The sequence below is a fragment of the Phymastichus coffea genome, unplaced genomic scaffold, assembly GCF_024137745.1.
Source record: "Phymastichus coffea isolate CEN01 unplaced genomic scaffold, Cenicafe_Pcof_1.1 PCOF00125, whole genome shotgun sequence".
In the NCBI taxonomy this organism is placed as follows: domain Eukaryota; kingdom Metazoa; phylum Arthropoda; class Insecta; order Hymenoptera; family Eulophidae; genus Phymastichus; species Phymastichus coffea.
The window spans coordinates 373527-385369 of NW_026706936.1; the positions used below are offsets into that span (position 1 = coordinate 373527).

Consider the following 11843-nt stretch of genomic DNA (forward strand, 5'->3'; position numbering starts at 1 on the left):
CACGCGGGCTAAAATTACTCGGCGTGCAGCAGCCGCGCAGCTACTGCACGGGACGCGTTTCCGACCGGTTGTTTACTTCGCGGCGAGGTTCGAGCATCTCTGAAAAATTGACGCGCTCCGAGCTAAATTTGTCGGATTATAGCTGGGGGCTCTCGTTCCAAATGACGTTTGATTGGGGCTGAGTAGCGCGATAGGTGCGGAGAGCGAGGCGCGCAGACAGGAAGGACTGCTGGCTACGTGGCTATACATCGCGCGCGAGCGGCGATCTTGACAAATCAAAGAGCGCTTATACAATCGACGATAAACTTCCGCGCGCACGTCGCTCGTTGTCGTCTTCCATGCGGCCTCGCTTCCGATAGGACGCTCCCGCCGGCGGCCAGTGCCCACAGCCTCCGGCGCGCTGGCTTCCGGAGGAGCGGCGCGCGCCCACCTAAAATTAGACTTGGGGACAGCGGCGGCATCGCCCCCTCGGGATCAATGCATCCCGAGCAGGTGCGAGCGCGGCGCGCTATTTCGAGCTCGGGTCGCGAGTCGCGAGCGGCACTGACTTCACGCGGAACAGCCGGCCTGACAGCTCGGCTCGCTCGGCTCGCTCGGCTCGCTCGGCTCGCTTGGCCAGCCGCGCGTCGCACGCCGGATCGCCGCCGACCGACAGCGTCTTTCGCCGGGAGCTCGATGTCGCAGCCACCGCAGCCACCGCAGCCGGCGGGGGGGGCCGTCGCCGAGGAGCCGCGCGGCACAGGTGGGCCAGCGCCGGCGGCCGCGTCGCTTGGTTAAGGCCGCGCGCTTTGCAGACGGCGAGCGCGCCAAGGCGCCCGGCGACGGTCCCGCGGACGGGCCGGTCCCCAAGGCCGGCGCCGCGGCCAGCCCGCGCGCCAGCAGCGCCAGCCAGCAGGACATCTGCCGCATCTGCCACATGGGCTCGGCCTCGCGGCAGAGCTGCGCCGGCGCGCCGGCCGCGCCCGGGCCGCTGGTGTCGGCGTGCCGCTGCCGCGGCAGCGTGGGCCTGGTGCACGCGCGCTGCCTGGAGCGCTGGCTGACGGAGAGCGGGCACACGCGCTGCGAGCTGTGCGGCCACCGGTACGCGGCGGTGCGCGTGCCGCGGCACGGGCCGCTGCGCTCGCTGCTCGCCTGGACGCGCGGCTTCGTGGCCACGCGGCAGGTAGGCCGGCGGCCGCCGCCGGGTCGCGCGCCCGCGCGCCTAACGTCGCCGCGGCCGCCGCCAGATGCTGCTGGACGCGCTCTACCTGCTGGTCAGCACGCCGCTGGCCGCCTTCTCCGCCTACGTGTGCGCGGCCACGCTGAGCATGGCGCTGGACAGCCGCCTGGACGAGGTGCCCTGGACGGTGGTGGCCCTGCTGCCCACCTGCTCGCTCACGCTCGTCGCCTACTGGGGCTGGCTGCTGACGCTGCGCAGGCTGCACGGCCGACGCTGGCGCCAGCACTGGCAGAGCAACTTCGTGGTGCGGCTGCTGCCCGATGCGCTGCCCGACGAGGAGCCGCGCGCCGCCGAGCCGCGCGAGGACGACGACTTCTACGACGAGCTCTACGACGACCTGCCGGAGCTGCTGGAGCTCATCTGACGCCAATAAACCGGCCGAGCGCCTCGACGAAAAGCAGCCCTGTGCTTTCACTCGCGCCGCCGCCGCCGCCCATCCTCGGCGGGCTCGCTTTCGCCGTGGTCGCGCGTCGGCGCTGCGATGCGCCGGGCCGTGGGCGCCTCGCGGTCTGCTGTTATTTCGGGAGCGCCGCAGCGGCGAGCCCTTCGGCCAGCGGAGCGCCCGCATGCGACAGCAGCGCGGACTCCACTCGTCTTCCACCGCGGCTCTCGTCGATGCTGGCTGTCCGATTCATCTCGAGCGCTCGCAATGGACGAAACTCGGCGGCGGGCCTCGCGCGTCGGTCGCTCGCTTCGCGCGCAGCACGGCCAAGGGGGGCTCTTGGGCTGTGAGATCCCCGGCCGCCCAGTGCGGCCAGGCGGAAACGATGCCTCGCCAGTATGCGCGTTTCGCGGAGCCGAGTCCGATCGCGGATGCGGGAGGCGACCGGGCCGCGCGATCGATCTCGACGGGAAATGCCAAGCGCGTTTCGCCGCCACTCGAGAGCCTACCTCCAAACTTACTCGCCGAATATTTGGACTCTTCTAAACTTGGCAGGCGCTCTGAACAAATAATTGGAAAAGCATTGAGCTAAACATCCTGCGTCGATTAGCCTGCTTGGTTATAACTGTTGGCGATGCCGCCAATGCGAGCGGCAAGCGAGAGGCAAGCGAGAAGCGCGGTATTTTGACGATTTGACGAAAAGCACGGAAGGGGCCGTTTGGGAGCCGGCCGAGGAGAACCGAGGCAGTGTAATAATAGCGATGGCGCACTTGCCATGCGCCGACGGGCGCGATCGGAGCTCGCTGATTTTCGGCCTCGCGCGCTACCATCGAGAGGCGAGCGCAGCGCTTTCCCCATTCGACAAGATCAAGGTTGCGCGCGTGTGTCGGCGGCGCCGGCCATTCGCAGGCTAATTAATTGCCTCGTTGAATCGGCCGTTCAATTGCAGCTCGCTCGATAAAATCTGTCGCGGACAATCGCCGGAAGTGCTTGATATACGTACGCGCGCCTTGCCCGCCGAGAGGAAGACTGGCCGAGCATTCTCAAGCAGTAGCGCGCCTCGTCGAACGCCGTTGCGTCCAAGGCCGCGCCGCCAAGTCGCCAATAGCCGAACGCGCTTTCCTCGTCCGCTGATCGCGGACCTCTGCTGCACGGAACGTCGAGTGAGCTAGCGGCCGAGGGCCGTGCTTCCTTCCTAAAAATCGTTGACTCCACTTGGCGACCAGCTGGAGCCGCTGGAGCGCAATTGGGGGGGGGGGGGGGTGTAAGCGATCGCACTTACCATATTGCCCGACACTGAACTTGTGGCCGGACTAATCAGCCAGGCGCTCACTGTCTAGTCGAGCGCGCGGCCTGCATTTCAATGGGATGTTTGGTATCTATACGAGTGAGCCTGGTCTGCGCTCTTCTCCAACTCTCCAACTCGCACTAAAGATCAGAGGAACGAGCAGATAGATCGGTTATCGCGCTATCCCGACAGCGAGTAACCGCAGGCGCGACTGCCGTCGCAGCTCCCGCGGCGTGTGCACCGTGGTTCCTCCGGATGTACTTGGCTAACGAGTCGACTGCTGGGCCGGATGTCTTCCGGAAAACCCGGCTGAAACGCCGAAGGCAGGACCTGCTCGGCGCGCCGGCGCGGAAGAGGCGCGGAAGAGGCGCGCACAGGAAACGGGAAATCACGCGCGCCAAGGCGGGACTGGTGCCGTGCGCGGACGCCCGCCGAGCGGCGCGGAGCCAGGGATGGCACGCGACCGTTGGCTGCGACGGCCAATTTCCGCTCAGGAAATTTCATTGCGCCCGTCGATCGCCTTGGACGTATCGGAGCGAGGGGCCCGCGACAGGTCTCTCCCGGGAAGACGAGCGAGAGGGAGCCCGCTGCGGACACGTGTTGCCAAGATGCCGGGCTTTGGGCTGCGCTCTCTCTCTCTCTCTCTCTCTCTCTCTCTCTCTCTCTCTCTCTCTCTCTCTCTCTCTCGAGTGTCTCGAGAGCAGCCTCTCGCCAGGCCTCGGGCAGGGGCCGCGGCAGATGGGTCGAGCGGCGGGGAGCCGCGCGCGATCCGCAGTTTTTCAGCCGACGAGCTGCCCATTGTCCCCGCCGCCCGGCTCGCCTTTTGTCTCGCTCGCGCGCTCCCGACTCGGTCGGCAGCTTTTCCGCGCTCGGCCGGACCTCTGGGAACGCGGGCCGGCGCCCGCATGGCCCGTTCCACGAGCGGATCGACGCCCTATCACGGGCAAGCGCAGTGTTTTCGTCCGCGGCCTGCCCGCGCTCGCCGAAGCGGAGCTGCGGCTCGCGCATAAATAGGCGCGATCAGCGACAGTCGACTCGAGCGCGCCTCGCTCGGCAGTGTATTTTTAAGCGCTGTCATCGGCCCGTCCCGAAGAAACGCTCGTCGGCTCGTCGGCTCGTCGGCTCGTCGGATCATCGGAAAAGATCTTCTTTACAGCCGTCGCGGGCGCGTGGATCGTCTTTCAGCCGGCCGAGCGGAAGCCCCGCTCGGCGCGTATAAATAGTCATCCGCGAGCCGGACTTTTTTCACGGCGGCTCGCGCCTCGGAAAAAAGTGGCCAAGTGGCCGTATCCCCGAGCGCTGGGCGCTACTTCCGCTGGAAAAGCCGCGACCTGGCCGGGTGCCCGCGGCTCGACGTCGAGCGCCCGGACAGCGCCCGGACAGCGCCGCGGCCGCGGACGCCGAGTAACGGCACTCGGCGCGGCGACCGCTAATAGCGAGCTCTTTGTGCGCGCGCGGATAATGCGAAAAAGAGCCGCCTATAAATACAGAGCCGATGCAGGCCAGCTCGCGAGCGCCTCGGGCGCGTTGCGCACGTGGCCCCGGGGCGGGGATGGGCAGCGGCGGCGGGCGCGGTGGTGGGGCTGGCCGCGCGAGGGTTGGCCCGCCCGAGCCTGCGTTATTTCGAGCTCGCGCCGACGGCCTGGCTCGGTGGGGCTCAGTTGCCCCGCCGCGCTCCGACTGCTCGCTCGCGCCCTCGCGCCGCGCCCAGTGACGACGACGCTCTGCTACAGTGCTTCGCGCCCGCCAGCGACTTGCGAGACGAGGCCCGCGCCGCAGCCGACGAGCGGCGATGTGCAGCGAGCGGCGCGCCGCTGCTTAGCGTGCCCGCAGCGCCCGACTTTCCGCTGGGTGAGTAGCGCCGCCGACGAAAGCTCGCGTCGCCCGCCGATCGGTGCCGAGACGAGCGCCAAATTGGCGCGAAATTGCCGGCGGCTCGCGAGAAACAATCGGTCGATTGTGCGCAGGCCGCAATTCAGAGTCAACTCTCGCCGATACCGAGCACAATGAGCCGCCTTTGTCCGCGCGAACTCGCGCGAGCTGCAGTTGGCCGGCCGGGCGCGGAAAGCCCCGCTGCTGCAGCTTGGCACGGGGACCGCTGGCGAGGCCCTTGCCACTGGTTTTCGCGCCGAGTAGAGCAGCCCGCTCGAGGGTGCTCGTCGAGTGCCCTCGAGCGCGCCGACAAGCCCGGAAGCAGACGCGCCTCGGAGGTGCAATTAGTGCACTGCGCCGACCAAATCGGCGCGCTCATCGAGATTTCGGTTTATGTAATCGCGGTCTGCCGGCAAACGCGGCGATCCGCCCGCTCGCTCTCTCTCTCTCTCGCGCGCGCGCGCGCGCGCTAATCGGCCAGTGTTCCGCGTAGCTCGTTAAGGCAATTGAGCCAATCTCGCGCACCGCCGCCGCCACCGAGCGCAGCCGAGCGGCGAGTACGTTGGCTCGGCCGCCGCGCGTCCATGCGATCGGCACCGAGCGCCGCCACCTACGCCGCGCACCTACGCATCTCGGCACCAAGGTCGGCCGCCGCGACCGGGTTCGCTCGAGACCATGCGCTCGATCCGGCGGAGGGGCTCGCGTTCGCTGCGCGCGTCAATCCGCGAAAGCGCGCCACGCTCGCGCTCGTATGAAGGCTGCCGTTTGTACGCGCCAAAAGAAATCGAGCAAAAGGAGCAGAGGAGCCAGCGATCGCCGAGCAGCCGAGCGCGCGGGCAAAAAGCGAGTGCGGACTGGCCGCCGCTGCCGCAGCGCGACTGCGAGCGAGTGGCCGAGCTCTTCAGGAAGCTGCTCATTAGGCCGATCAGACACGAAAAGCAAGCAGCCTCTCCCGCCGCAGTGCGTCGTCCGTTGTTTGCACACCCGGCGATCCGTGTCCGCGCGCGGCCAATCGGCCGGCCAATCGCACGGCCAATCGAGAGATTTTCGGCGAGCTGCGCCAGGCTGGCTTTGTGCGCCGCGCGGCGCCGCGAGCGCGCATCGCCGAGGCAGACGCCAGGGAATGCAGCGCTCCGAAATTCGGCGGCAGGCGCGCCGACGACCGAGAAGCCAGAAATGCGCGCGCGCGCGCGCGTCTAAAAGCGTCGCGAGTCTGGCGAGGCGCCAGCCCGAGCGGCTCCGCGCGCTGTTTGTTGACTCTGCTCGGACGATGTTTCCCGTGGCTGAGCGTGCTCTGCTTGCTGTTGCAGGAGGCGTCGATGCGGCCGCGCTGAGGCGATGGACCGAGTAGGCTGCTGCCTCGTGCTGGCGCTGCTGGCCGCCGGCTCGGCCGCCCGCCAGATACGCCTCGGTGAGTTGCCGCCGGCCGCTGCGGACGAGGCCGGCCGGAGCTATTTCGAGCCCGAGCCGCGCAGCGCTGTCGCCAGCGCCGACCCGGGCGCTCCCGCACTGGCCGCTCGCTCGCGGCTCGAGCCGCTACGGGGGACGGGACCGGCGGATCACATCTGCCGCGCAGATATCCGAGATTGCTGGTGGCGCATGCGGCGGCGGCGCGCGCTCCACGGAAATCCCGGCGCACGTGCTGCCCGCCGCCGCGCGCTGCAGCCGACCGAGACTCTATTGGCTGCCGAGGGCAGCGGAACACGCGAGCTCGCTCGAGAGCGCTCTCGACCCTCTTTCTCGCGCTCGTTTCGGCTCGACGGACCTTCGACCGGCCGGTCGCTAGTCGCCGCGACTGGGCCCGCGTGGCCTGCCTGCTCCCCTGTTCCAGAGCGTCGTCCCGTCGGAACGCGGAGGCTCCGTTTCCGACGCCGGCTGCATTCGAGCGTTCGCGGCGGGCTCGGAAACGAGGATACGGAGCAGCGGCGTCGCGCCGACAGCCGGCAACGAGCCCGCGTACGGTGCCCGGCCCCGTCGCGGGCCCGGCCGCGCGTTGCGCTCGCGTCAATCGTTGCGCGCATGCGTTGCGTCGGTTTATTTATCGAGGCCCCGTCGCTAACGAGCCTAGACTGCATCAATGGAATCGACCTACAAGTCAAGGATTATTATCGAGAGTCGCTGAGAAAAAGCCGCTGCTGCCGGCAGCGACGGACCGCTCTCGCCTGCACACAGTCGCACACGTGTGCGTACTTACTCATCGCCGAATACTCTCTCGGCACGCCGGCTAATGCACAAGTATTATTATGATTGGGCTCAATTGTCCAATTGCCGGCTGATTGAGCGAGCCCGGCGAGAGCGCGCTGGTCCGGCCGCTTTATTATTTAACGGACAGGTCGAGAGTCGCTCGCCCCCCCCCCCCCCCGCGCGACCTCACGAGCCGACGCATCCCTGTTGCAGAGGACGGCGCGACCGCGAACGACACGGTGGCCAGCGGCGAGAGGCTGACGATCCTCTGCCCGGCGGAGGGTCGCGTGGCCTGGTACAAGGACGAGCGGCCGTTCCGGTCGTCGAGCGGCCGCGTGCGCGTGCTGCGCCAGCGCCTGCGCTTCAGGGCGGCCGGGCCCGAGGACGAGGGCCTCTACGGCTGCCTGGTGGACGGGGCGCGCTGGCGCCGCGTGGCGCTCCGCTTCGAGCCGCAGCTGGCCGACGCGGCGCCGCCCGCCGACTACGAGGAGGCCGCGGACGAGGCCGAGGGCGGCGACGCCGAGGGCCGGGGCCTGGGCCTCGGCCGCGTCGCCTCGGCGCTGCGGCCCGACGAGCAGACCAACGAGCTCGAGCCCGAGGCGAGAGGTAGGTGCCCGCCGCCCCGCTCCCCGGAGCCGGCCCGCGACTGACGCCGTTGCGACGCTGCAGACAGGCCGCCGGAGACGCGCTCGCTGCAGCTGGAGGCGGCGCCGGCGGAGACCGAGTCGCCGGCCCAGCAGGACGGCTGCTGCGCGCCCCGGCCGGCGCCCGGTGAGCTGAACCACACGCAGCCCGAGTCGGCGCCCGGCTTCAAGGAGCCGCTGCCGGCCATCGAGCTCAAGCCCGCGGGCAACCTGGTGCGGCTGCGCTGCCCGGCCAGCGGCAACCCCGCGCCCAACATCACCTGGCTCAAGGACGGCGAGGAGCCGCGCCGCCCGGCCGGCGCCGTGCACATCAAGAACTGGCAGCTGCGCATCGAGGAGGCGCTCACGAGCGACGGCGGCAACTACACCTGCGTCGTCTGCAACTACCTCGGCTGCGTGCGCCACACCTTCTCCGTGGAGATCCAAGGTGAGTTGCCGGCGGCGCTCGCTCGGTTCGATCGACGGTCTGACGATCTCCTGTTGCCGCGCCGCCGCGACCCGCAGAGAGCGTGAAGGCGAGGCCGATCCTGACCCAGCCGCCGAAGAACGCGACCGTGGCACTGGGCGCCAGCGCCAACTTCAGCTGCGTCGTGTTCTCCGACACGCACAGGCACATCGAGTGGTACCGCGGCTTCCACAGCGCGCTCGACAGCCTCAACCGGACCAACCAGAGCGCGATGATCGAGCCCAAGGTGAGCGCCCCCCCAGCCCGGCCGCCCGTTCGCCCCACTAAGTCTCGCTGCGCAGGCTAGCGGCCCGGAGGCCAACCCCGAGCTGCTGGAGATCCGCAACGCCACCGAGAAGGACGAGGGCTGGTACACGTGCGTGACGGCCAACGCCGTGGGCGTGACCTTCGCCAGCGCCTATCTGCGCGTGGTCGACGGCCTCGAGGAACTGGGGGTCGCGGTCACGGCGCCGCCGCAGTCGCGCACGCTCACGGTCTCGGCCTCGGTGGCATGCGGCGGCTTCGCCTGCTTCACGCTGCTCACGATCTACGTCTACCGGCGGCGCTACCAGCGCGAGCGCCAGAAGAAGCTGCGCGCCATCGAGACGGCGCGCGCCGCCGTGGTCACCCAGTGGACCAAGAAGGTCATCGTGGAGAAGCAGAGCCTGGCAGAGGCGCCGAGCGCGCAGGAGGCGCTGCTGCTGCCCGTCGTGAAGATCGAGAAGCAGAAGTCGGCGGGGCTGGAGCGCGCCGCCGACGGGCGCGAGGCCGGCGGCGCCGGCGGCATCTCCGAGTACGAGCTGCCGCTGGACAGCGCCTGGGAGCTGCCGCGCGAGCAGCTGCGCCTGGGCGAGACTCTGGGCGAAGGCGCCTTCGGCAAGGTGGTGCGCGCGAGCTGCGCGACCGGCCGGCTGGCCGGCTGCGGCGTCGTGGCCGTCAAGATGCTCAAGGAGGGCCACACCGACGCCGAGATGATGGACCTCGTCTCCGAGATGGAGATGATGAAGATCATCGGCAAACACGTCAACATCATCAACCTGCTGGGCGCTTGCACGCAGAACGGGCCGCTCTACGTGGTTGTGGAGTTCGCGCCGCACGGCAACCTGCGTGACTTCCTGCGCGAGCACCGCGGCGCCGCAGGGGCCGGCTGCGAGACGGCCGACGGCCAGCTGGCCGCTGACGCCGGCCGCGGGCTGCTCGCGCGCAAGCAGCTCGTGTCGTTCGCCTACCAGGTGGCCCGGGGCATGGAGTACCTGGCGAGCCGGCACTGCATCCATCGCGACCTCGCCGCCCGGAACGTGCTGGTCAGCGATGAGTTCGTCGTCAAGATCGCCGACTTCGGGCTGGCGCGCGACGTCCACTGCCACGACTACTACCGCAAGACCACCGACGGCCGGCTGCCCGTCAAGTGGATGGCGCCCGAGGCGCTCTTCAGCCGCGTCTACACCTCGCAGTCGGACGTGTGAGTAGCCGCGGCAGCCCTCGCTCGCGTCCTCGCTCGCGCTCCCCACCCGCGCTCACGCACCCTTCTTGCTTTCAGCTGGTCCTTCGGCATCCTGCTCTGGGAGATCATGACGCTCGGCGGCACGCCCTACCCCTCGGTGCCCTCGGTCGAGAAGCTCTTCCAACTGCTCAACGCCGGCATCCGGATGGAGAAGCCGCCCGGATGCCCCTTCCAAGTGTAAACACCGCGCGCCCGCCGCCGGCCGCTGCCGGCGAAGCCGTCTCTGACCAGCCGTTTTCCTTTGCAGGTACATGCTGATGAGGAGCTGCTGGAGCTACCAGCCAGCCGAGCGACCGAGCTTCTCCAAAGTCGTCGACGAGCTAGACAAGATTCTCACGCAGACCTCCAACGAGGTAGGTTGCCTAGCGCCCCCCCCCCCTCCTCCCACCTTCGCTCCTCGCTAACTCGCTCCTGGCGGTCTTTCCACTCCCCAGGAGTACCTGGACCTCGGCCTGCCGCAGCTCGACACGCCGCCCTCCAGTCAGGAGTCGTTCGACGCCGAGCACGCCGCGGCTGTCGACCAGTTCCTCTTCCAGCGGAACCTGCTCTAGCGCTGTCGGTCGCTGGCCGCTGGCCGCTGGCTCGTGCCGATGCCGGCCCGCGTTTGCGGATTGGCGCGCGATCGACTGATCGGACAGTGAGCACGCCGTGTCGAGAGGACAGGTCGCGCCGCAAGGCGGCAGCTCAATGCCCAAGTTGTACATTTTTCACGGTGCGCAGGAGCCATTTGTCACGACGGCGTGCCAATTAACACTACGGAAAGCAGCGCGTGGAAACAGCTCGTCGAACGCGCGGATAAATTGTGAGTTGATGCTGCCGCTGTGCAACTATCGTCAAGTATTATTTGTTTTATGATTCTCAGCAAATTCCTCGCAAGTTTACTACTTATTGCAATTGTTGTCGAACTTTGCACTTCGATCGACACTCTTCTATCTACTCGCGGCAATAATCATCGTGTTTTTAACTAGTCAATTGAAGAACACTCCAACATGGCAATATGACACAAACATCCAAGTGCCTGCTCATTAAACCGTAGAACTAGCTCGTAAACTCACTTCGTTTAAAAGTATCATAGCAAGCTATATTTTTTATCGTGCATTATATGCGTATTCGCCTGCTAATCAAGAGTACAATTGCAATTGTTGCGTCACATACAAATCTCATCGTATTCAATAATAGCGCTACACCAATACAGCTATAAATAAATAGATAAATTGATATTTATTTATTTATATTGACGAGGCGAGGAACGATGCTGCCAGATTTTTAAAGATATCTTTCGTCAACTGACGTTCATTACTGGTGCCCCGGTCCGTACTATATTCCTTTTGCCGTCGACTATTACTCCTAGCGATCTTTACTTGTACAATTGAAAGTCGTCGTCTATTGGTCAAGTTCGCGCTGTTAATTCAAATTTTTTATTGTATCAAAGAATTGTCAATGATGCCAAAAATTTAGTATGTATACAATGCGCGTTGTTTCATACCATTTCCCCATTTCCCGTCATATTAAACTCGTGCTACTGCAAGTTTATATAAACAGTATATATCTTACCATTGTACATATATGCATAAATCAAATATTAATTAGGTCATTATTTAAGATTATGAATAAGCATTTACACTATTGCGACAATCAAATTTGTAAAGTACAATTAATGTGTATGCGACTCGAATTAGCAGATTTAAACATCACATTACACAATATATATGTAGTCATCTTCGTTACGTTATCAATTTATTGTAATGTTGATTGAAGAATCTCAAATTATCAATAAAATTTATATAAACTCATCTTAATTTTCATTTCAATGTTGAATGTATGACGCTTATCACGTGCAATCTGCTGCGCGAGCGACTCGAGGCAAATATGCCGAGAAGTATACCGAAAGTTCGCTATCCTCATATTTTTATTCAGATTTTCATAATGACAATTCACTGGGATTTTGTAAGTAACTTACAATTCTTAAACAACTACTTTTAGTGAATAATTATCATTGTGAACATATAAATGACAAAAAAATAATCATATCGAATACATGACCCCTAGCTCCTTTTCTGAAGCGGCAAAATTTACGTTAGCTGACGTTCCGATTTCTTCAAAGCTCATTTTCATTCATCATTCTATTTTTCAATTTGGTTGATGATTACTTGCAGTAATGCTGTATAAAAAATTATTACTTATTGTTATAGATTGATTAATATTCGTTTGTTGCAAGCTGCAGCAAACTCAACTCTTTTGCGTAGCTTTTGTCTTTTAATTTCTTCTGGATTGTCTCCGATCGTGTATCAAGACTTTTCTGTAT

At 64.2% G+C, this 11843-nt stretch overlaps 2 protein-coding genes across 2 annotated transcripts; both read left to right on the forward strand.

The window, feature by feature from the left end:
• The first annotated feature begins 477 nt into the window (after window positions 1-477).
• Window positions 478-1583, forward strand: LOC131671425 (E3 ubiquitin-protein ligase MARCHF3-like). The gene is made up of 3 exons (XM_058947815.1): window positions 478-492; window positions 575-1162; window positions 1227-1583. Exons 1-3 carry the CDS (start codon window positions 478-480, stop codon window positions 1581-1583), a joined length of 960 nt encoding a protein of 319 aa, XP_058803798.1.
• A 2845-nt stretch (window positions 1584-4428) lies between these two features.
• Window positions 4429-11843, forward strand: LOC131671405 (fibroblast growth factor receptor homolog 1-like). The gene is made up of 9 exons (XM_058947791.1): window positions 4429-4740; window positions 6072-6172; window positions 7159-7551; window positions 7615-8016; window positions 8094-8281; window positions 8337-9496; window positions 9575-9715; window positions 9786-9891; window positions 9973-11843. The coding sequence occupies exons 2-9, from the start codon at window positions 6100-6102 to the stop codon at window positions 10087-10089; spliced, it is 2580 nt and encodes an 859-aa protein (XP_058803774.1). The 5' UTR covers window positions 4429-4740; window positions 6072-6099; the 3' UTR covers window positions 10090-11843.